The sequence below is a fragment of the Varanus komodoensis genome, unplaced genomic scaffold, assembly GCF_004798865.1.
Source record: "Varanus komodoensis strain SLA01 unplaced genomic scaffold, ASM479886v1 scaffold60, whole genome shotgun sequence".
NCBI classification, from domain to species: Eukaryota; Metazoa; Chordata; class Lepidosauria; order Squamata; family Varanidae; genus Varanus; species Varanus komodoensis.
Genome location: NW_025336223.1, coordinates 3,003,425 through 3,026,311, shown reverse-complemented (window position 1 = coordinate 3,026,311; position 22,887 = coordinate 3,003,425). Strand labels below are relative to the sequence as shown.

At 39.5% G+C, this 22,887-nt stretch overlaps 1 protein-coding gene across 3 annotated transcripts in view; it reads left to right on the top strand.

Annotated features, from left to right (window-relative positions):
• MAN1A2 (mannosidase alpha class 1A member 2) overlaps positions 1-14,716 on the top strand; it is a 73,719-nt gene extending 59,003 nt beyond the window's left edge. Inside the window, exons 6-13 of one of the 3 annotated variants that reach the window (XM_044449624.1) lie at positions 43-137; positions 423-546; positions 674-767; positions 2,793-2,908; positions 5,730-5,949; positions 7,901-8,073; positions 10,614-10,729; positions 13,972-14,716. In XM_044449624.1, the coding sequence (XP_044305559.1) occupies positions 43-137; positions 423-546; positions 674-767; positions 2,793-2,908; positions 5,730-5,949; positions 7,901-8,073; positions 10,614-10,729; positions 13,972-14,104 (1,071 nt within the window). In that variant the 3' untranslated portion in view covers positions 14,105-14,716. Of the gene's footprint in view, positions 1-42; positions 138-422; positions 547-673; positions 768-2,792; positions 2,909-4,324; positions 4,505-5,729; positions 5,950-7,900; positions 8,074-10,613; positions 10,730-13,971 lie in introns of those variants that run through there. The other 2 variants (XM_044449625.1, XM_044449626.1) reach the window with 2 other exon arrangements.
• Positions 14,717-22,887: the final 8,171 nt, after the last annotated feature.

Below are 22,887 nucleotides of genomic sequence, written 5' to 3'. Positions count from 1 at the left end.
TAAATAACAGGTAGTGGTCTAACCACCTTTCTTCTGTTACAGGTATTCAAGACAAAAGCAGTGCAACTTGCAGGAAAACTTCTTCCTGCCTTCAACACACCCACAGGGATTCCATGGGCAATGGTGAATTTGAAAAGGTATGAGATTTAGGGTGAGGACCATGCTGGCAATTAGAAGAGGTGTAAATCATAGATTTGGGCTGCTCAAGGACTGCAGAGGGACACTCTGTGTATTTAGTATATATGTGGTGCGTTGTCTTTCTTTTCATAAAAGTGGAGGTATTATCTTAAGCTGTTTGCATACTCAGGTTCCTGTGTTAGGCTTGCTTTATTGGTTCTTCCTTGTTGTTGTTTTTTTCAATTTGTTTCAGTGTTTTTCTTTTGTTCTTTATTTCATGCTTTAATTAGTTCCTTTTCTTACAGTGGTGTTGGTCGCAATTGGGGATGGGCTTCAGCTGGCAGCAGTATCCTATCAGAATTTGGTACGCTTCACATGGAATTTGTTCACCTGAGTTACCTAACTGGCAATCCAATCTACTATGAAAAGGTTAGCTTTGGGCTGCCTTTGTGATATGATTTTTAAGAGTTTGTGTAACACTGACAGTTGATAACACAAATAATGCAGTAATCTTAAAATGTGTCTACTTCCTACATATTTATGCTTTTTCTTTTAGGTTATGCATATTCGTAAACTACTTCAAAAAATGGACCGTCCCAATGGGCTTTATCCTAACTACTTGAATCCAAGAACTGGACGCTGGGGGCAACGTGAGTATTTCCTTCTCAGAAAAAAGTGTGGGTGTGCATATGTATGGTGTGTATAAAATAGATATGAATAGAAAATCCAATTCAGACATTACAGCCAAACCATGATTTAGCTACCATGCACTGACTTCATGCTCCCATGTTCCCTCCTTCCTTTACATGTTCTAATTTCAACCCTCACTTCCTGGTTTATGGTAATCAAGTTTAACATTATGTCTGATAAAACCCTCCCGTGGCTACCTGAAGCACTGTTTGCCACCAAAGCAGAAATGGAAAACCAGTTCAAGATTCCTTCTTTGCCAGTTCTATTTTGGAATGAAACCTCAGTAGTGTTTGAGATAAAATTTCCATGTGGTCTAGAAAGCTGAAATGTATTGCAGGTAGACTGACACCTGAAAATGGGGTTGTTGTATACCTCTTCTTCAAAAAGAGGGGACTCAGTTTTACTCTAATAATTGTTAAGGAACTTTCACTCTAATAAGAAATATGTATCTTATATAAATATACAGTCAAACCTCAACTTTCACAGGTTTTAGCTTTCACAAATTTGATTATTTGTGAGTTTGCCATCAATAATTAAATAGGATTTTTAAAAAGTTTTGCAGTCTACTGCAGAAAATTGCAGATGAAGTACATAGACTAGAAAATACCTGATATATAGGAGTATTTTTCTGAAACATACTTCCTGGTTGCTCATTCCACATGTTATTACTGTATATATCAGCATATAAGTTGACATTTGATACTAAAAACGGCAAGACAAAAATTGGGGGTGTATACTATATGCTAGTATATATGGTATATCAAGAAAAAAGAAAGGGAAATTGGTGAAGCCATTGCTGCAGCTACACTAATGAGCTTGAAGACTCACATGCGTGGCAGCTGTGGGGAGAAGCAATCCAGTACATGCATGGTCAGCAGTTGTAAGAGTTAAGGTTGAGGGAAGGGCTAGAGGCATTCATGTTTTTTTTCTTACTTTGGCAGAAGTCCAGTGCCCCTAACCTCCATGAATGTGGAGGGCTGACTGGACATGAAAAGGGGCATTTTAACTTTGTCCCTCTATCTTTTGAGCAAAAGGATGAAGCACATGCTCAAATGAATTAAGTTCTACATTTTTAGCTGGAAAATTGAAGTATGGTTACTATTCACACATGCTTGAGATTAAGCTGTGTTGAATAGATCCACAAATGTACTATATTCTCCTATTTGTATTCATCAGTAACTGACATACAGAGGCACTTTGCCTCTGATTCTGGGGGACAACGGTCATAAACTATCAAAGACGTCTTCCTCATTGATCCACTCTAGAAGGTAACGTTCACTCCCTTTTCAGAATCCTGAACTCCCCCCCCCCAAAAACACTTCTCGCAGGGTTTGACTTGGGGGGAGTGACTTGCCAGTCAGGAGAAGGGTGTTCTTCATGGCAGATGGGAGCAGAAAAGAAAGGGGCAGAACTGTGAAGGGGGAGGCCATAAGACCTGACTCCATGGGTCATTGGTTTTCCACCATTACACAGAAAAGTACATTGTTCTTCATCTTGATGGTGGGAAGTTTAATCTGAGCATTTCATGTCAAAGCTCTGGCAGTATGCAACTACTGGATTGTGAAAAATAGTGGAAAATGTTCATTCTGTTTCTGTTTTGAGGTTTATTCAGTCAAATTGAGTGTTTGATCCTAGATCTGACATTAAGGATTTTTGTCCAATCAGGGAAATAGTACATTTAAGTTCTGTCTTGCAAGCCAAAGTGCTTGTAAACCAATCTATGATAGGAGGATTTGCTTTATTTTGTTAGTGATACAAAATGAGAGGTGCCTATATATTCAGTGTTCTGAATACAAGGCTTGTAGAAGTTGGTTCTAAGAAAATGAGAACTCTAAGGCGTTCAAATTTGAGGTAGATTGCTAGAATGTTTGCAATGTTTTAAAATATTAGTTTAGTTATTCAGACTGAAGACTTTGCCTTCGCAAGTATAGATAGCATTGTATATACTTATGTATGCACACATTCTCTCTCTTTGCTTTGTGCAGATCACACATCCATGGGTGGTTTGGGAGACAGTTTCTATGAGTACTTGCTGAAAGCTTGGTTGATGTCCGATAAGATGGACGTGGAGGCAAGGAAAATGTATGATGATGCTATTGAGGTGATTATAGTGCACTGATTCCCCTCCCCCCACAAACAATACAAATGTTGATTTTTTGAAAGTTTCTTTTTCTTCTAATTGAGATGATCCTTTACAGAGCAGCCAGGTATATGTGATTCTTTTCTATTTTGGTTAATGTTTGAAAACAAAAAATCACCAAACTGAACATACCCTACTAGCAACCTACTGTAATCTTTCAGATACGTGATAACCTTGACTTCCTGTTCCACCTATCCCCTTTGGTCTTGGGCAGCCAGCAAGAAGAGGAGCTTTATGACAGCACTTGTCTAGTAGTTGGCATTTGGACTGATGGATCTCAAGCTGTGCAGGATTGTATTAAGTTCCACATTTTACCATAAATGAACCAGCTATGTAGGTTATGTGAATATAGTAAGAACTGGATTTTAATACAGTAACAAGAGCCTTCTCACTCAGTATTATTTCAACAGTATCGTAACTGAATAAATGAGTGATGCCATCCTGAATGTGGCTTCCTAGGCTTAATTAATTTTACTAGCTAAGCTTATTTGATTAAACATAGTAGGTGGTCCTTTTGGGTCCTACAAGCATTGCAATTGAATTAGAGATTTCCAAAGATAATTGCAAGGATTAGCATTAAGAGATCGACAGAAAATGATCAGAGGACTGCTTCCTTTTATATAAAAAGTAGAATTTGTATCCTATCTCTAAATTATGGATAAGTATTAACCTGTTTCCAGAACTTTTGGCAGAACTTTTGTTCATACATGGCGATAAAATCTCACAGTTTCAGGTTTTATACAATGAATCACTTGACTGTACAATTCTGTGGGCCAAGAGAAACTAGAATTGACCCTGAGCCAGCTTCAACATACATCCAAGAATCACAGCAGGTTGTCTTAGAGAACTGAGTGAATACATGGGAGCTCACAAAGGACTTGTGCATGACTGTGGTGAGGGAGGGCTTCCTACCTAGAGTCTGCAGGTGTTGCAGTTTTGGCATGTTGTGAGCGGAGCCGGCTGGTGCCGGAGGTCCCTTCTGACTTGCTCTGTTTCTATGATTCTATGAATCAAGGCTGCATGCAAGTGCAGAGCCCATATATGTGAATGCAAAGATGCCCGTTCAGCATATTGCTCCCAAAAAAGTGTTTCTAGAACATGAATATTGTTAGAGCAACAACAAGAACAAAAACACATAAGGATCAGGAGGTCTGCTATGTATGATCAACACATTATTTTTGTTAAACAATGGAATTTTAAAAAGTAATGACTATATAATATATATATTCATATTCATTTTAAATATACTAGGTTAGGTGTCTATTTCTCAGAACAATTTATGTTCCTGTTTGGAGATACCTGCAATTTTGTTTAACATATAATGTTTCTACCCCCACCCCCAGCATCTGTGACTTCCCATCCCATTTCTTTCAGCAGTCCTGTGAGTAGCTTATGTGGAGAGTGGGACTGGGCCAAACAAAGTCATTCATTGAGCCTTATGACTGAGTGTGGATGTGGATTTGAACCAAGTCCTCCTAATCCAACACTAACTGCTAAGAGGCAGCCAGTGAGGAGAAATGTTCCTGTGCCATTAGGTTTGCTCCTGAGTGCTACAGGGCAAGTAGCTGTCGCTCATGTGCTTGCTAACACTTTTTTTTTATTTTATATGTCCCCCGATTAGCCATTGGTCCTCGGGGCAACTTACATACAAGCAGAGTAAAATCAACAATACAATAAAACAATAGTATCAATAAAATTAATAGTAATAAAAACCTGATAGTGATAATACATTAAATCTATAAAATAAGTAACTACATGATAAATTAATAAACTGAGAGGGGATATAAAGCAATTTTATATGAAAACATTACATAATTACAAATTGAGTTGCTACTGTGGTATTCATAGTTGTATGGAAATTTTAGTACAGTTTAATAGTTGGCCAAGTAATCTGATACTAAAAAGAAAAATGAGCAGAAACAGTAATGTTGACAGTGTATGCAAAATCAGCTGCATGTCCTCACAGTAACCTGGGCAAGAAGTTTTACCTCAGATAAATGAAGGCTATAATCCTGAAGACCATATTCTTGGCTGTTGTCTGAACAGGAATGGAAGCTAGAGTCCACAACTGAACAGTTCAGCTGCTGGCCGAAGAACCTATGGCTCATAGCTCTGTGTATTTCGGCAGGAATAGTGTTCAGAAAATCATCTTGACCACAGCACTGATGAACTGTTGAGATGAAGGGACAGAACCCTCTGCTCTAATAGCTGATCACTTCATCTGGTGGTCAGGTGGATTGTTCTACACCTCCCATCAGCCTTAGCCACCACTGTCAAGTGTGAGGAGTGATGGGAATTGAAAGTCAAAACATTGAAAGGGTATATTTTCCCAACTTTACTTAAAAGAAAGCTTCCAGACTAATTATAACCAGCCCTTACCCACCCCAAACAGCCTCTGAAGAAGAGAGAAGAGTGTAAAATATGCCTTACTGAATTCTAACTCTGCTCCTTCCAACCACTTTTTGTGGGAAGGATGATGAGGGCTAGGTGCCTAACCCCTGTTATATGTAACCAAGCAGGAGCTACATGACTTCTCTTCCTTTTCTTTACCCTGTTCAGCAGCTATGGAATTAAATGAGCAGCTGCTTAGCTCCCAGTCTCCCTTCTGTATGTTTATTGTGCTAATCCAATTATATGAATATTTATGCCATTCTTTGGTTCAGAGCAAGGCATGAGAAAAAACTCTCGGAAAATGCTTTCATACAAAGCATAAAAATATACTTACTGTATGAAATGTTTTGGTGATTCAAAATAATTGAACTATATTGATTTCTCCCTGCAGGCCATAGAGGAACATCTTATCAGAAAGTCCAATGGAGGCCTAACTTTTATTGGGGAGTGGAAGAATGGCCATCTTGAGAGAAAGATGGGCCATCTCACATGCTTTGCTGGGGGAATGTTTGCCCTTGGAGCAGATGGCTCAAGAGATGATAAGGCTGGGCACTACCTTCAGCTTGGAGCAGAGATTGCGCATACATGTCACGAATCATATGACAGGACAAGTACGCATCTGTTTCGGGGCTTGTGTGTGTGCTTTCCTTAATATTTGTCTTTGCCAATTATAAAGGAACTCATTTGGGCAACGGAATGTGGACAAGTGGGGAGAGGTGGTAAACTCGGTTGATTTTTTTTTTTTTTTTTTTTTTTGTGCTCCTGACTTGATATTTAGATTACCTTGAGAATGTGCTGTGTGTATTTAAACCTAATTTTGAGAAGAGAGACTGCATGAAAGCGCCATAGGTTTCTGGTAGACATTAATTGCAGGAGAATTAGAACAGGGGAATATTAAATCCAACAATTAAATCCTGAAACACTGAAAACCAAGATAGTACAGGGTGCCTTAAGATTAAAAATCCTTGAAAGCTGAGAGAAGTTCTAAGCCCGAATATTTGAGGGTTAATTCTTGATACAAGGAGCAAAATCTAGATAATTCAAAATTGCCTTCGTGAAAGCTGGGATAGAAGGGGCTGATTGGGCTTCTGATGGATTTCTAACAAACATCTGAGGCAGGAACGTAATTATTTATGGACTTTCTTGTACATCTACTGGTAGTGACACATCATGAAATCCATTCTTGGCCCCTGATGGAGGGAAGGCTGAGAATCAATTGCCTGAACATTCCAAAGACAATTATGTTCAATACCAGCGAGAGAGCATTTATAGCTGAAGAGTGGAGGGAATTGGCCTCAAAAGAAGTGTGCTAAAGGATGTATTTCTACTGAGTGTCCCCTTTGGTTGCTTCAGCACTGGATGGAATATGAGCCTTTCTGTCCTTCTTTGCTCTGGGCTGGGCAAAGAAGGAATTAGTTTTGACAAACTGCTTTCTCAGAAACCGGCTCCTTGCCTTTTTGAGCCATGGGCTAGTGGGGATACTTGCCAGCAGCATGAGGGAAGCACAAACGTGCAATATGTGAGTTTTGGGAAGATGTGGGTGGGTCATTCCAACTAGGCTGGATTGATTTAGAATTGTAAAGAAAAAGAACAAATTAACTCCATTTTCTCATTTAGAAATTACTCCTGATTAGGCATGCATATGGATGAATAGCTGTATCAGTTAAACCTGGGTTTGCAACTACATATATAGTTACTGGCTTTGACACAAGAGACAGAGTTCTGTTCTGTTCCCTCTATATGCATGCAAGGATGCAAAGCTGCATCATTTACTTGAAGAGGAAGGCTAAAATTACATGCATGTTTATAAATAAATCACTCTGAGCAAAATCAGACTTTCCTCTGTGTGAATATACATACAGTGGAATTGTAACAATGGTTCAGAATGCCTAGGAGCAAGAAGTTGGGTGTAATCCTGTGTTCCTTGGAGAGTATCCTAGGGAGCATGGGTTTCTTTAGAATCCCTCTGAGATTGTAGAGCTCAGAAGGGGGATTCTGGGATGCTTTATCATGACTTCAACTCTCATGATTACAAGCGGAAGAAACTGGTGCACCATTAGGACGCTGACTGAATCTCCTTTCACTCTTGAACTAAGTACAGGGTTTAGAGGTGGAGACCAGGAGGGCTCCCAGTGTCCAAGCAACCACCTGGCTTTTGTCCTTGGCTGGTAGGAGAGGACAGGGAAAAATTAGGCAGGGTTGGGGAAGGAGGAAGGAAATAAAGTCCAGAACCCTATTGAGTGACCTAGTTTTGGTTAGTGACCTGTTACATACTCATTACTAGAGGTAGTCTAGACAGAATTTAAACATTGTGCTATAGCTTTCTATTATTATGTGGAGCAAAGGCTTCTCAAATGTGGGTGCTCAAAATTGAATGGGCTTTAGATTTCTCTCAGGTTATGAAAGGCCTTGTCAGATTTGCAGGAATCATTCATTACAAATGTTATTAGCACGAAATATTTGTGACCATTGAAAACAAACATCAATTAATATATTAACCTGTGTGGCATAAAAATTCTGTAAAGCTTTGATGGATTAAATTTTTCCTTCTTATCTCTGCAGCATTAAAACTGGGACCTGAAGCTTTTAAATTTGATGGTGGTGTGGAGGCAGTAGCAGTACGACAAAATGAAAAATACTACATTTTAAGACCAGAAGTGATAGAAACATATTGGTATATGTGGCGGTTCACGCATGATCCAAAATACAGGCAGTGGGGCTGGGAGGCAGCACAGGTAACCATTGACTGCTTTTTTGTTTGGAAATCAAAATGTTTACTTAGCAATTTATCTTATGTGTGAAGTTTCTGAATAGTTGTTTGCTTTACAGGCAGTGTAATAGAAAGAAAGAAAATTACCTGCACACCAAACAAGTGCCAGTTCAAAGAATGAAACTCTTTTAAGTTTGAATCTGTTGTACAAGTAATACAGTTGAGCTCTGAAATGAGCATTGGAATAAAAAGAATACTACGCATTCATATAATTCAAAATTAGGCCATATTTTAATGGGGAATATAACATGACAGCTGAAAAACAGACAACTAGTATCACTTTCACTGAGATATGCCATTTTAGTCTTTGGAGTTGGGAAGCCCCTGTCAGAATGATGTTACATATAAAAATCTCCCCACAACCAAAAAAGTACTAGGAAGAACCTGACGCTGTGCAAAGAAGGGGCTTATGTATGATTCAGATATCTTCATTGTAGTCAGATATGGTGCAATCCAGAGCTGCACCATGCAGTTCTGCTTAATTCTGTGTTCCAGTTCTAAGTTGCTGCATTTGGGTTACATGTAAGCAGATAGGTTGAACTTTCAAATTGCATTTAAAATGCTATCAGTGTTTTATTAAACAAAGAAAGGTTTTATTATCCTAAGTATTACCTTGCAGAAACAGAAGAAATTCATATTTAGAGAGAATAGCTCAAAGATTTGTTTATTTGGAGCAGTTTTTGCTGTTCCTCTTCCAAAAGAGCTCCCACAGCAACTTGTCCTGAGGGAGAAACTAGAAACTACTCCCTGCCTACTGCCTTACAATCTAAAAAGACATGACATACAAAGAAAAAAGAATAGGAAGGGGAAAGCGGACACAGCTGAATGGCTCTGCATACGGCATCCTTCCCTCATTTCCTTCGGTATGGCCTGCTGGAACGGTGGGTGGTGGTGAGAGGGGAGTGCAAAGGAGCCTTCTCAAGGGGGAGTTTCAGCTGCGCTACTGGCATGGCCTTGCACACTCTCATCTTCTTGAGCCCAGCCAGCTGGCTGCCAGTGGTGACAGCTTCTCCTAATGTTATGGATGAGTGGCAACAATTTAGATATTCAGTTAACATTTATGCATATGCAGTGCAATCCTTTGTTTATTCAGTAGTATCCCCAAGCGACTTCCATGGGGTTTACTTCCTAGTAAGCGTGCACAGAATTGCAGCATTAATTGGAAATGAGCCCATTGAATTCAGTGGGCTATGTTTTGGATCAAACATGCAAACGGTCAGCCTTTAGTAACTGCAGAGGAAATTAGTATCATGGGTCCATATTTATTTATATTCCACTCCATATCGGTAATGCAATATCCATGAAAACATTACCATCCGTTAGCCTAAATCCTGGTCTAAAAGATCCATAACTTCTGGATGTGAACTTGCACTGGGAGTTGCATGGACTTCTGAAACCCGAAGGATAGATAAATCGAAAAAAACTTTTCAACTGTGCCACATCTTAGCTTGCTCCTTGTTATGGGTGTACTTTTAAAGATACATCTATTTGCTTTATTTGATGCCATAGTGGAGGGATTTGAAGTAGATGAGACTCAAGAGGCAGTGTGTTGTGGTGGTTAGAGTGCTGGACTGCAGACATGGGAGATCCAGGCTCTAGTCCCCGCTTAGCCATGAAGCTTACTCGGTGACTTTGGGCCAGTCATTTGCTCTCAGTGTTACCTTGCAGTGTTGTTGTAAGAATAAAATCAAATGGAGGAAAACTATGTAAGGAGGACATAGAGTGAGGCTAGGTGGGATAGGAATGCAACATAACAGCAGGGAAAGGATGTTTCTTACAAAGATACTGCATGGTGTTGCATGAGCACTGAGTAGGATCCAGTAAAGCTTCTCACAGGCAGAAGGGCTCCTTCTGCCTGCATGTGGCTTCTGACCCAGTGGAGGAATCCACAAGTGTAAAGTGGGGAAAATACATTATTTTAAAATACCATTTTAAAAAGTAAACTCCCTTTTAATGCTTCATCATGGTTGCATCCCAAAACAGGAAGTGTGATTAATGGAAGTAGTTCTATCCTGTGTTTGTGGGAAAACTTGGAACAAATATGTGAAGATAAATCTTGTGTAGGGTCTAATCTTATGTGACCTGTTGCAGTGCCTTCTGCATGCAGCTTACTTTTTAAATGACTGGGAAACTGCAGTTGGTCCAAAATAGGGCTGCTGAATATTATTAACTGGAACTTGATGGTCCACTCAGCTAATGCCAGGGCTTTATGAACTGCACTGGCTGTGTTTCTGGGACCAATTTAAGCTGATAGTTTTAATTTTTCAAGCTATTAATGGCTTGAGCCCAGGTCATGAGGCCATACTGCTGCCAAATTGGCATCTTATCTTTCAGATACAAATACCTGGTGTTGGCCTTGGTTCGGTTTTTTTTTTTTTTTTTTGCTGCCTTTTTTGTATTTTTGTTGTGTATGGTCCATAATGGGGCATAGTTGAATGTGACTTGCATCTAGCAATTATGGCAAACTGGTCAGTAGAGCATTCATTATATTTTCCTTTCATAAAGGCCATTGACAAGTACTGCCGAGTGAGTGGAGGATTTTCTGGTGTGAAAGATGTCTACTCTTCAGCTCCTACATATGATGATGTACAACAAAGTTTCTTTCTTGCTGAAACACTAAAGTAAGCTCATTTTCTTCTTGATATTTGTCTGAGCAAGCTTCAAACAGTGGAGATCACAGAAAGATACCTAGTTTTTTTACAAATGTTTAATTACTGTTATTTTTTTTCTCACATATTGCATTTTTCACACTATTTTGGAATTGATCTTGATGAAGGCTAATATAAAATGTTTTAAATGGATAACTGTCATCTGCAAACAACCTAGAAACAACCTATTTATAGATGAGAGTGACCCAGTGAGGAACACCCAACCAGTTTATTGGACGTAAAAACACAAACAGGCTGACAGAAAGGTACACTGCTGCACAGTGTACTGAATGTAACAGAAGAACAAAAAGGATATTGGTAAACTATGTATGAATGAATGACCAGACAAAAGTTGCATTTTCAGGAACAGTGTTTCTGAGATCCTGAAAGTATAATACTTCCCTGTTTCTTAATTAAAATTTTAGTGTTACTTGTTTACAGAAAATATCAAAGAAGTTGCTTTTGCCATACTAGTTGTGTTTCCATCTAGATAAGTACCTCTGAGATATTTTATAGGAGCAGGCTATTAGTATGTTTCACCATGAGCTTACTTTCTTGCTGTATTGCCCCCTTTCCTCCATGCAAAAGAAATTATAAAAGGTCTCCATGCTGTCAAGTCCTACTCAAGGGAAAATTGAATATAGTGAAGGCAGTTGTTGCTGTTTCAAACTACCTTTGTTACACGAAGAAGTGTCTAGTCCTTATAGGTGTGCATGGTTTTCAGGATGGGGGTAGATCTGAATTACATTGTAGTGTCCTCTGAATACCGAGCGTAAAATATATCTGAGGAAGGACTTCTAGTTATAATAAATGATACATTTATGCTCTACACAGCTTTTAGTCATTCATTAGGCAAGTGCTTCTGGTCTAATTCTTATCTTTCTCCCTTCACTTGATCCTTCATACCTACTCCTTGACTTGATTGAATTTCGTGAAAACCCATACATTGCAGTTGGTGGGTAGGGAATAGAATTCAAGTAAGTGTACAGAATTTAGAATTCTTTGGATCATAATTCTGATGCTTTGAAACAGTAATATGGCAGTTGCCTAACACATTCTTCCAGAAATTTCATGTATAACTATGAAATACCATAATCTAGAAGTCATTGAACAGGGATGTGGAACCTCCAGCTAACGGGGCATGCAGAGGTTCCCCAGAGTTGGGGTTTAGCTTCCAATATCAGACAGAATACTTAAGGATATTCACAGCCAAGGAGTTAGCCAGTCCTGGAAGGAGCCAATCCTCCTAGTGTGGGTCAAATCTTCCCTTTTGTACCTCTTGCTGCGGAATTGAGAGGAATTGTGCATCTTAGTCCTCACCCAAGTGGGGACAGCAAGAGACTCACAAATGAGGTGCCTGACTATACCAGTGCCGGATAGAGCAGCAGCTGCTAACATCAGCCAAGTTCTTTTCTCTGTGCTAAGCAAGGCATTGAATTTTATACATCTCCACATAGAGAAAGGGGCAGGGCTGTTGTCCACTGACGTCCTCTGGGCTGCACAGGATGGGGCCAAAAGCAGTTCATTCGTTTCCCCATGCCTGAACTAGAGTGAAGAAAGCGGAGATGCATATTTTGTCTTTCTGAGTTGGATCCCTTAAGGAGTTGTCCTCGATAGTAACTCTTAGCCATATTGTGTTTTTAAAACCTTCTGCCTGAGGCTTAGTATTTTACTCTTATGGCGGCACACATTTATTCTAGTTTTCCTTAAACTTGCTATATTGAGGTTCTGTGTTATGTTGTAGGAGGAAGCTTGAAAAGCTTTTGAATTAAAGCTCACTTGCCACATCTGCTTTCTTTGACTGTGATCCCAAGAAGTATATATGGCTATACTGGGCAAGGGTGGGGTATATAGTGGTGAATTACCTGATGAGGACTGAAAAGGAAAGCTATGGGTCTCCAGTAAAGCCTGCAAGCCAGCATCACATTTCATCAGAGACAAGACCCTCCAGTGAGGTGTCTCACTGCAGATGGAATGCCAAATGGAATTCACTCGTGTTAATTTTGTAACAAAATGGACCATTTGTGAACATTTAGTTTATTTCAAGTATTTTATGTATTTAATTAAAATATTACTTATTTTCTTCCATATAAATGGACAATCACAGCAGCATGTTACTACAAACGATATGATCTTAATATCCATCATTTCTAAGTCTTCACAGTCTGACAAAATCACAATTATTCACCCAAATATATGGAACATTTACTGGCTTACTGAAATTTATTATGCCAGTACTTTAAAAGCAGAATACACATTCTCTTAAATCTTTCACTATCATTCTCCCTTTCATTTCTCAGATAATGTCTTCTTAGATAAGATGGTATACCATATATTTAAATACCATTCTGAAATAGGAGTGTTGCTGTTATTTACTATTTATTTCATTTTTATACTTCCCAATATCCAGATGGCTCTCTGGGTGGTTTACAAATTTAAAAAGGCATAGAAACAAACAAACAGGAAAAACCCTGGCACAATATAACAATCAAAAAGTAAATGACAACAGTAACAGCATACCCACACAATTAATAATTCTTCAACTGTCCTTTTTGTTGTCGATATAGTTACTAATCTTCAGGTAACATAGCAATTTACTAATAAAAAGTGTCCTGTAATCTCCTCAATTATCCTAACTTTTCTCAAAATTATTTAAATGTTTACAAAAATTAAGATAAATGAACAGGTGATGTAGAGCATCACCAACACACACCTGTCCTATGTTACAGATTTAAAATACAGTCAGATGGCTCAAAAGAATTATATTTTATATCAGTATTAAAAACATTTTCAAAATCTAAATTAGATTATGAAAACAATGTATATGAACAAGCAACTGTTAAACTAGTAAAACAGCTGGCCCAGTTAATTAGGTAGCAGATTTAGAATTATGTTTTTTAAAGCAAGCACTAACATTTTTGAGCGGCAGGCATCATCCTAGAAGAAGCTTTCTTTTCTTCATGACAAAAGTGGAGGCACCTTTTAACAGGTCTGCTATGAGGCATGGCTACGTCAGAAAATTTCTTTCAGAAATGTTACTAGTTTTCATAGACGAATCTATACAGATGTAATTGATCATCTACAACTTCTTTAATCAAGTGATATATTTACTTTAAACCCCACAGTGCATAATTAGAAAGGTCATCTTGTTCAGACTGCTGACAGACTTGAACCAGTTGCTCACTTGAGCTTGTTTTCTCTCTCTGACTTTGCAGGTATTTGTATTTGCTGTTCTCCAATGATGATCTTCTACCTTTGGATCACTGGGTTTTTAACACAGAAGCTCATCCCCTGCCTGTTTTACATTTAGTCAACACAACACTTTCAGGAAACCATGCATATCGATAGAAACTATTCCAGGACAAGGACAAAAAACTTTTATTTTAGCTGTGTTTTGTTTACATGGACCACTTCAGACTTAAGGCTTGAGAGAAAACTGGTATATGTTTAATTAATCAAGAACATTGAAACAAGAGAGAGGATCAAAACTGCACTCTTAAGCATGTAGATAAATTTTAAAATTCCATTTTATACATGACCAAAACAACCTAGTGCAGTGTGTGTCAGAAAGAGACCATACACATTTGCAACTGAGAAGGCAGAGAGCATGGTGTTTGAGGATCCAAAGGCCAAGGGAACATGCTTCCTGCCCAATGACAGGAGTGAGCTACAACTGGTACTCTTGATCTTTGTAGTGATCTGTCTCCTGCCCAAATGACGTGGATTACTGATATTTTGTCGTTTGCTTTTTCTTTTGGTGATGGCATGAGCAACACAGTGACAGGCAACAAAAGTGCACTAATAGCACCCAGATTTGAAGCTACTCAACTTGTTTTGAATTTTCTACTCTTCATCGGTCTATCCGGACTGGCAGCCATTCCCAGTGCCTCTGAGACCCTTGCCTCCTTAATAATAATAATAAAAATAAAATGATATTAATAAAATAATAATTATCAGTCATGTGTTCTTGTTCATCAGTAAATGGGATATGGAAATGCTCAACACTTTCTCTCAATCTTCCATTTTAGGAGTTGGAAAACATTCAGCACAGAGTTATTTCTTGACAAGTTATCCAATACCAACTATCACTTGGTAAAGTTTCTTTTCAACTAAGTTGCTAACTTTGTCTATGAAGTCTGGAGTATGGTTCAAATCTCACTCTTTTTATTTGTGCAATATTCAAAAATTCAAAGACTGTCCTGTAAGAGATGTTTTTACCACTCTTAAATCATCCAAGTAAGATTTACCTGGTCTTACAGTGGTTGTGTTTGCATCTTTTGTACAAGTCTGAGAAGTTGTCAGTTGTAAGGTATGCAGAAATTCTACCATTTGATCTCTGGGTAACTGGAAGCATAACATCTATGGTGTCTGTCATATTAGACAACAGATCGATAGAAATTTGAAAGAGATTTTTAATTTGCAAAGCATTCTTAGCATTATTAGATGCTGTTGACAATTTGGGTTAGAAACTGCTTTGTTTCTAAGTTGATTTGTTGATTTGTCAGCTTCAGTTAAAGAGAAATTTTGGGGATGTTTTGCTGAACAGGATATGTAAAAGTTTCATGTGAATATTGCTCATGTATACCGGAATCTGATTTACTGGTACATACAGATAAGAGTCCGTTTTTGTTGGAATGCATACCTTTTAAAAAGAGTAATGAAATCCAGAAGTCTGGTTAAAAATCACTAGTGTTGATTGACCAAGTTATCCTACTGGGACCTTACTATTGTTCAAGGACATAATGAATCTGCAGCTCAGCAAACCATTTAACTAGGTAACTGTTAACAAACATATGATCCAATTGTTGTGGAATATAAGTGAAATGTCTTTTGCATATTGCAGTTACTATACTAGAGATCCATGAGCAGAGTTTGCATTGGCACATTTTCAATAGCAACAGCTCTGGCCATGATCACTCTGCTGTCTAATGAGAAATCCAGTTATTTTTTTGTGAATGCTTCTAGTCCACACAGTTGCAAAGATAATCCCACAGACATACTGGGGAAAATTATGAAATATTTACAGGCTAGTATAGGAGAAACTTCAGACATCAGGAGATATTCTCAGCACACACATCTTCTAAAATGGATGGCTAAAAATGATTCTCAGCCTAAATAGAATGGAATTAGGTTTGGAATTTAGCTGGCAAGTTTTCAGCTCCCACATGCTTACTGGAAAATTAGAACATACAGTCTTGGATCCTTGTGGTAAAACTACCACATTACTGCTAAATTTGTCTTCTCCTTAGATAATAATGTGCAGACTATATTTTCTTTTCCATTTTAGAACAGAATCACACATTAGAACAACACAATGTTATGCTTAGGAATACTTACAGGGATTTTCTGATCTGTTTTGTAGATTAGCATTAAAGGTGCTAAGTGATCCTTCCATTTCTGCCCCCTATGCGCGCACACACACAAAGGTTCGAAACATTTTTCAGATACTGCATGGAATTTACCACACTTTCAGCCTGCTTCTTTCCCCATCCCTCATTGGCTACCAGGGTGGATGAGTGGATTAATTAAAACAGCTTTCTGGCTTATTTGCAGTATGTAAAAGCTAGGAGGTGATTCCACTCTGCCCATTTGCTCAGTTGGATTGCTAAAACGAAAAAGAGTTTGAAGGAAGCAGAGTAGCTTTTTGTGTGAAGACTGATCTCAGATCTGATAATGAAAACAAATTCCTGGCCTAAACTATTTGCTCACAGGGACATGGTTCATTAATTGCTACCCTCTCCAAGCATTGTTTTGCACTGTGCTTTCAATGGATCTTTTTTAAAGAAAGGGTTCCACAAAGCTGATCTGTCCAGTCCTGCAAAATGCAGTGGTAATGTGATTGCAGTATGTGCTCAAAATCCATCAGTGAAACCACCGTAGAAAAAGGAATCCTGGAGTGATTGGGGATCCCATCTATTTTGCTTTTTGTATGGTGTATTCATGTGCACACAAGAAAACAAGAACTAAAACACAAGCAGCTTGTTGCAAAATAGACATACAGAAATGCAAAAATCAATACCAGACATTCTTTAAGTTTAACTATCAGAACAGAAAGGAGGGTAGAGCCAAGCTATGAAACAAAAACATAGTATCTGTATAGGGCCATGTTTTTGGGCAACTGGTGAAGAGGATTCTCTTCGCTGGCCTACTACCAACCCTCAGAGGTCCCTGTCCCTGCCAGTCATGGTGCTTGTTTGTTCACCTGCCCTCTCCAAGGAATAAGGAATAGGAACAGCATCTCAGTAGCCTCTATTCAGCTTGCCTTCTCCCACTGTGGACTGGTCCTGGGGCAGGGATACTGAATGCTTTGCAGCAATGATAAGCAAGAGGTGGGAATGGGTCCCCTCCGGGGGCTTTGCCCCACAGCTGCCTCCCCCCCCCCCCACTTCCCAGTACCAGGAAGTCTGGAGCTGGCATTCCCTCTGTTTATCTTTCGTTGTGATGTAATTTCCCCACCCCACTGGCATCAGTAAGTATTCTCACATAGGGAAATGCTGTGCCATGACATTGTAACTTTGTTAGGGAAACTTAAGGAAAAGACGAAGGGGTGCCGTTTTCAGCATTATTTGTTTTCTCAGTCCCTGGGCTGGTTGTTAATGTCTTCCTTGCTGTTCCCTTGCTATATTCCAAATGCCTTTGCAGTGGTAAAGTCATGTAGAGAGTATGGGTGAATTTACCACTCTTGCCTGCCACTTCTGTAGCCTGGGGAAACAGCCCATCTGCAACCCATGTTTATGGGTTCAGTATATTGACAACCTGTGGTTTAAACAACCCAAAACCCACAACACAACAACAAGCCATGGGTATTCTTTGGGGGTTGTTCACAGTTAATTACAGTTTGTTAGCATGGCTGGGTTGGGACATTGTAACAACTCATTGGTTAAATAAGCCAGGGGGGTAGCATTATGTATAAGGCCAGTGTGTAATTCCACCTTGAAATATCTATACTCGAATAAATGGGGGGGAATTGTTCAAAATTGAGACTTGAAGAGTCTGAAGAACATCTACAGTGAGCTCTTGTATGGTAAAGGTGAATCTATTGGCATAATTGATGTTAGAAAAATCAACATTGCAGTTCAAAATAATTGCTAGTATAAATAATAGCCACTCAAGTAAATTGTGACTCTTATGGCTATTTACTGGAAACTAAAAGCTGGATTAAATTGCTGCAATTGCATTCCTAGTATCATTAAAACTAATTATCTAATTAGTATTTAATTACTTCAGGCAAGTACTTTTGTTCCATTTTAAAAGAGTGGTTTAAAATTAGATTTTCCACTCTGGTTATAATTGCTAGTAATTTGAGCTTTGCCCTTGGTTACTTGGCTCCTGCAAACTTATTGTGCATAAGGAGAAATGAGGGGAAACTGTAATCCCTCCAAGTTCATTCTTACTCTTCTGAATGGAGAAAATATAGTTGCCCTAAGTTGTGAGTCTAGTGACAATTCTATTAAGGCAGAGTAGTTGCTACTCTCCTGCTTGACAGACGCTTGCTTTCCCATTACTAAGGCTTGAGTTGCAAAATAGCTTAGCTCTCTACCATAAGAAAGGGCTAATCTTGGATCCTGAGTCACTTCAAAAGTAATGAGAGATTTTCACCTATCAGGTGCAATGCCAATTTTCTCTTGTTGAATCAATTAGCAAATTGCAAAGAGTTGCTTCCTTGTTTAGTGCTCTGCCTCTCAAATACCTCACAGAGGCAGTGACTCTGTTGGATAGTCTGCACCACCTTGTAGTCACAGCCCTGAAGTGTGGCTCTTCACCTCTGGCTTTGGCAGACTCCTGTTTCTTTTCCCGCATTAAGCTAAACCGAGGGGTTGCTTGCACAAGAAGGTAGTTGCTGTCCTTTGATGCATCCTTGTGCATCCTTCTATTAAGTTGCCACAGACTGATGGCAGCCATACATATGATGATTATTACAACAATTATTTAAACAATATGTAGAGTTTGCTAGTGTAAACTAGCTGCAATAAAGCTAAGCAATGTACTTAAGTCTTGCTTTATAGAAGAAAAAAGGATTACATAAACATTCAGGACTGATGACATTCCACATGCATTCCTCTAGGTTTTCTTTAGTGACTTTTTGCATTTGGGTATTTACAACACCCACATCCTAACCACACACACATTAATAGCTAATCCCATTTTTTTACAGTATGCCCCCTCCCCAGAGAAACTCCTAAAAACGACTACTTACATATGACAACCTCACAATGGAATGCCCAGGAGAATATGGTTGCATGTACATCACTAATTTTCTCTGCATGAGCCTACTGCACGTGTTGGTTGGCAGCGGAGAATGAGACCTGTTTTAAGTGAAAGTATTGTTTGCGGTTCTGTGAGGTGAGGGGTAAGGGTTCTGTGTGCTACAGTATCTGATGGCACTCTTTTAAGTGTTCAAATCGCTTGATCTTGCAATCATAAAATGCTGCACACGCAAATATGACCCGGGTCTTACAATTTTATCCTATGCATGTTTATTTGGAAGTAAGTCTTCTTGTGTTTAGGATTGCAGTCTTAGGATTTCTGCTGAGAGAACACTTGTAGTCTTTTTCCTATGATAGACCAAGAGTAAAAAGTGATTGACGTACCATATATTCTCTAATCCATGTGGACTATACATACAGGCACGCACATGAAATGGGTCCCCCAGGTGGCGATAGTGGCGTTACTCACTTTGATCATCTTTTGGTAAGCAAGATGTTCATTTCAACAGGAATGTGCTTTTCCTATTCGTTTCAATATATTTAGCTGATTGGAGTAATTTGAGCAACCCCTCCCCTCGACAATTTTTCTAAACATAAAGCCATAAATATTCTGGGCACAATCCATTTAAGAGCCCAGTCAATGGCGGGAGCAAAGGGGTAGTGCTGTATTCTTCGGAGTATTGGTTTATATGCATTCTATATACACAATGCCTTTTGGATTGCTTGTATAACTTGCAGTTTCTTTTCACACCAAAAAAATTGGGGAGATAACCAGACAGTTAAATAGCTAGCTTGTAATGTATTGTTATTGGTAAATATTTTTAGCCCTTGTGTTTTGGACTGCCATTACAGATTAAATGATATTGGACCTGGCTCACTCCTATGACTAAAAGGTCAAGTTGTTGTGCAGTTTTCAACAAGCACTGGCCTAAGGATAGCCCACTTAGATTTACAGTGCAATCCTATACATGTCTACTCAGAAGTAAGTCCCACTGCATTCATAAGGACTTACTCCCAGGTAGCAAGGAGTCTTGATGGATCTACTTTTAAACACTGCTATTCATAGTGGGTATTGGCCAATCATCCTGCCTCTATTTCACTTTCCTAAATTTTATATTTTTCTTCTGAAATATTAAAAAAGGTAGAGTCAGACTTGTGAACTGGGAAACTTTTGGCTGTCTCTGAGCTGACATCCTGCATATGTAATTTTTAAAGGTTTAAAAATATTGTATATAAAATAAAGAATGTCTTTAAAAGAAAATGTGTGCAATGTGTATATCTTTTTAATATAGATGATGGTAAGAAATGTAACTGATTTCATTCAGTTATCAGAGTAACTAGAGAGGATGGTAACAGTGGGGATCCTCATCCATTGCTGCTTTTATTTTGAATTTTATAGGAGCTTATCCATGGTGGTGATCCTGTTTTGTGGATAAATTCAGGACCATGAATAGCTCCTGTGAAGCTCAAAATAAAAGCTGCAATGGATGAAGAGTGCCACTGACGTGGCAGTCTATTTTCCACCATACCAAGAGTTCCCCAAGATGCATAAATGTCTTAGGTTCATTGCCAACAAAAAATTCTCTTTACAGATTCCTTTGAATCAAATCTGCCTCCCCTTTGGATGCCTTTCATTGGTGCCCCAAATCAACCCCTGCTTCTTGCCATGGCTGTCTCTGATAATTTGACAAGATTTGACTAAGTGAATGGACATTCCTAGTTTTAATTAGATGTGAAGACTAGGGAAAAATAGATTTCTTTTCACCTGTTCCTTGCAAAGACTTTTTTTTTTCAATTTTTCCCAACTGAAATTTTGGAAAATGCTGTTTTTTGAAATAAATGAAATGCTTTAGCATAATGTTTTACTTAAGATATATTGACAGAAAAATTTCAGCACACAAGGACAGAGAAGGAAAACTGAAGATCTTTTTATTAAAAATAAAAAAACCCAGGTGTACACCCCCACTCTCACCGGAGCATCAGGAGGGGGAGCTGTGGTGGGCAGGTTGTGGGACTTCAGGGGGTGAGGCAGTCTCCTTGGAGGCCCTCAGCAGCAGTTGACGATGGCGAGGCAGGTGTGGATGGCCTTGGGTGCCAGCTGTCTTAAGAGGCCCTGCAGGGAGGCTCAGCATGCCGCAGCTCTGTCACACCTTGCCTGCCCTCTCTCTCCCCCTCCCTCACCCCCGGTCTCCCCAGGGCATCAGGAGGGGCACACTGCTTGCAGGGCTGTGGGCTGGGGAAGGCACCCGATGCAGAGTTCATGACCTTGGGCAAAATTTTTCTGAAATTTCTGTTCGTGACCCAATTTGGTCGTGAACTGAGGTGTTCATGAGCCGATGTACCACTGTAATAATAAAGTACCTACAAGTTTTGAAGAGAGAGAGAGAATCTGTATGGATTTCTGTATGTGCTAACGTATACACTATTGTAAAGAAATAAAAAAAAACAGTTCTTAAAAGAGTTTAGAACATACCTGAGGTAACATTAACGTTAACTGATGATGATGGAGCTGGTGCTGCAGAGGCAGGGTTTGGTTGTGCTGCTCTAGTGGCAGGTTACTACTGGAGTGGCTTTCTTGAAGTAGGCCTCAAGGGTAGTTTGTACAGCCATTTTCTTTTTCTCATAAAAAATGGCCTTATGGCAGCTGAGGGCCTGGTTGCAAGGGCAAATGCTACAGAAGAACCAAAGGGGAACTATGCACCCTACACATGCCCCAAAACACACTGGCTTGGGTACACTCAAGCCAATGCCACAGAACAAAAAGCAGTGAATACTCTATCTCCAGAGAACTAGGCTGCCACTGATGTTGCATCTAAGTACATCATCCCTGCCTGAGCTGACAGAGGTGTTTTTGATCTGGTGTTGAGGACCCTATAATGCATGTATATATCAATATTAGCACCATAGCCACACATGCCAGGCAAGAATGGGCTTTTAGGCCATGGACTATGTTGGACAGGCTTGAATTCCAGAAGAAGGGACCTCATATCCTGAGTTTGCGTTCTTCTCTCACACAGGCTTTCTTGCTGCCAAAGGGCAGGCATTGCCCCCCCTTAAGGAAATCAGGCAAAACAGCCCTGCAAGAAGGATGATCCACTGTCCCAAAATACCTGGAAATTGCCTCACCTATAGCAGCCAGCAAACACAGACAAGGAAGGCACCTCTTACTCAGGGAAACAAGAGTTAAGGCCATCCAGAGGCCATCAAGCCCCATCCCAAGAATTCACATAAGCTTGGGAAGCTCATCTTTCCCATGTTCAGAAAGAAATGGTATAAATATCAGGACATCAAAAAGGAGTGGGCTCCCCACTCTGCCCTCCCGGAGTGCTGGACATACAAACTCTACTGCTGCAGGACAGGTAATGCCTCCCCAGCACCCTTTTCTGTTAGTCTTTCTGTTAAATAGAAAACTTTCTCTTTACAAATATAGAGTAAGACTGGGATGTAGTGGGAATATTTGCAGCCTAGACCACATGGGAATAAAGTGTGTGCCTGCTCTATATTTTTTCTAATGAATAAACGGTCCTTTTCCTTTCTAAGTGCTGTGTGTGTGTGCCCACATGCACATGCATACAAAACCAGAGCTTGTTCTCTCTGGCTGTGCATGTTAAACCCCAGCAAAAGGTCCCTAACCTTTTGGAGCAACCTGGAGAGCATGTGCCTCCTTTTGAGGTGTATAGCTCCCCAAGATTACCTGGTGTAACAACTCCCAGGATCTGTGGGATCTCAACTTCCATGCCAAGGCTGTTTTTTCCAGGGCAGCTCCGGTTTTCAAGGCCTACATGACAACCATGGGACTGTCTCAACATCTTATTGACCCAACAGATGTAAAAGGACACACTCTTGATCTGGTTTTCTCAACTGGGCAGGAGGATGGTGATCTGGACGTGTGCAGGGGTTAACATTAACTCCCTTGTCGTGGTA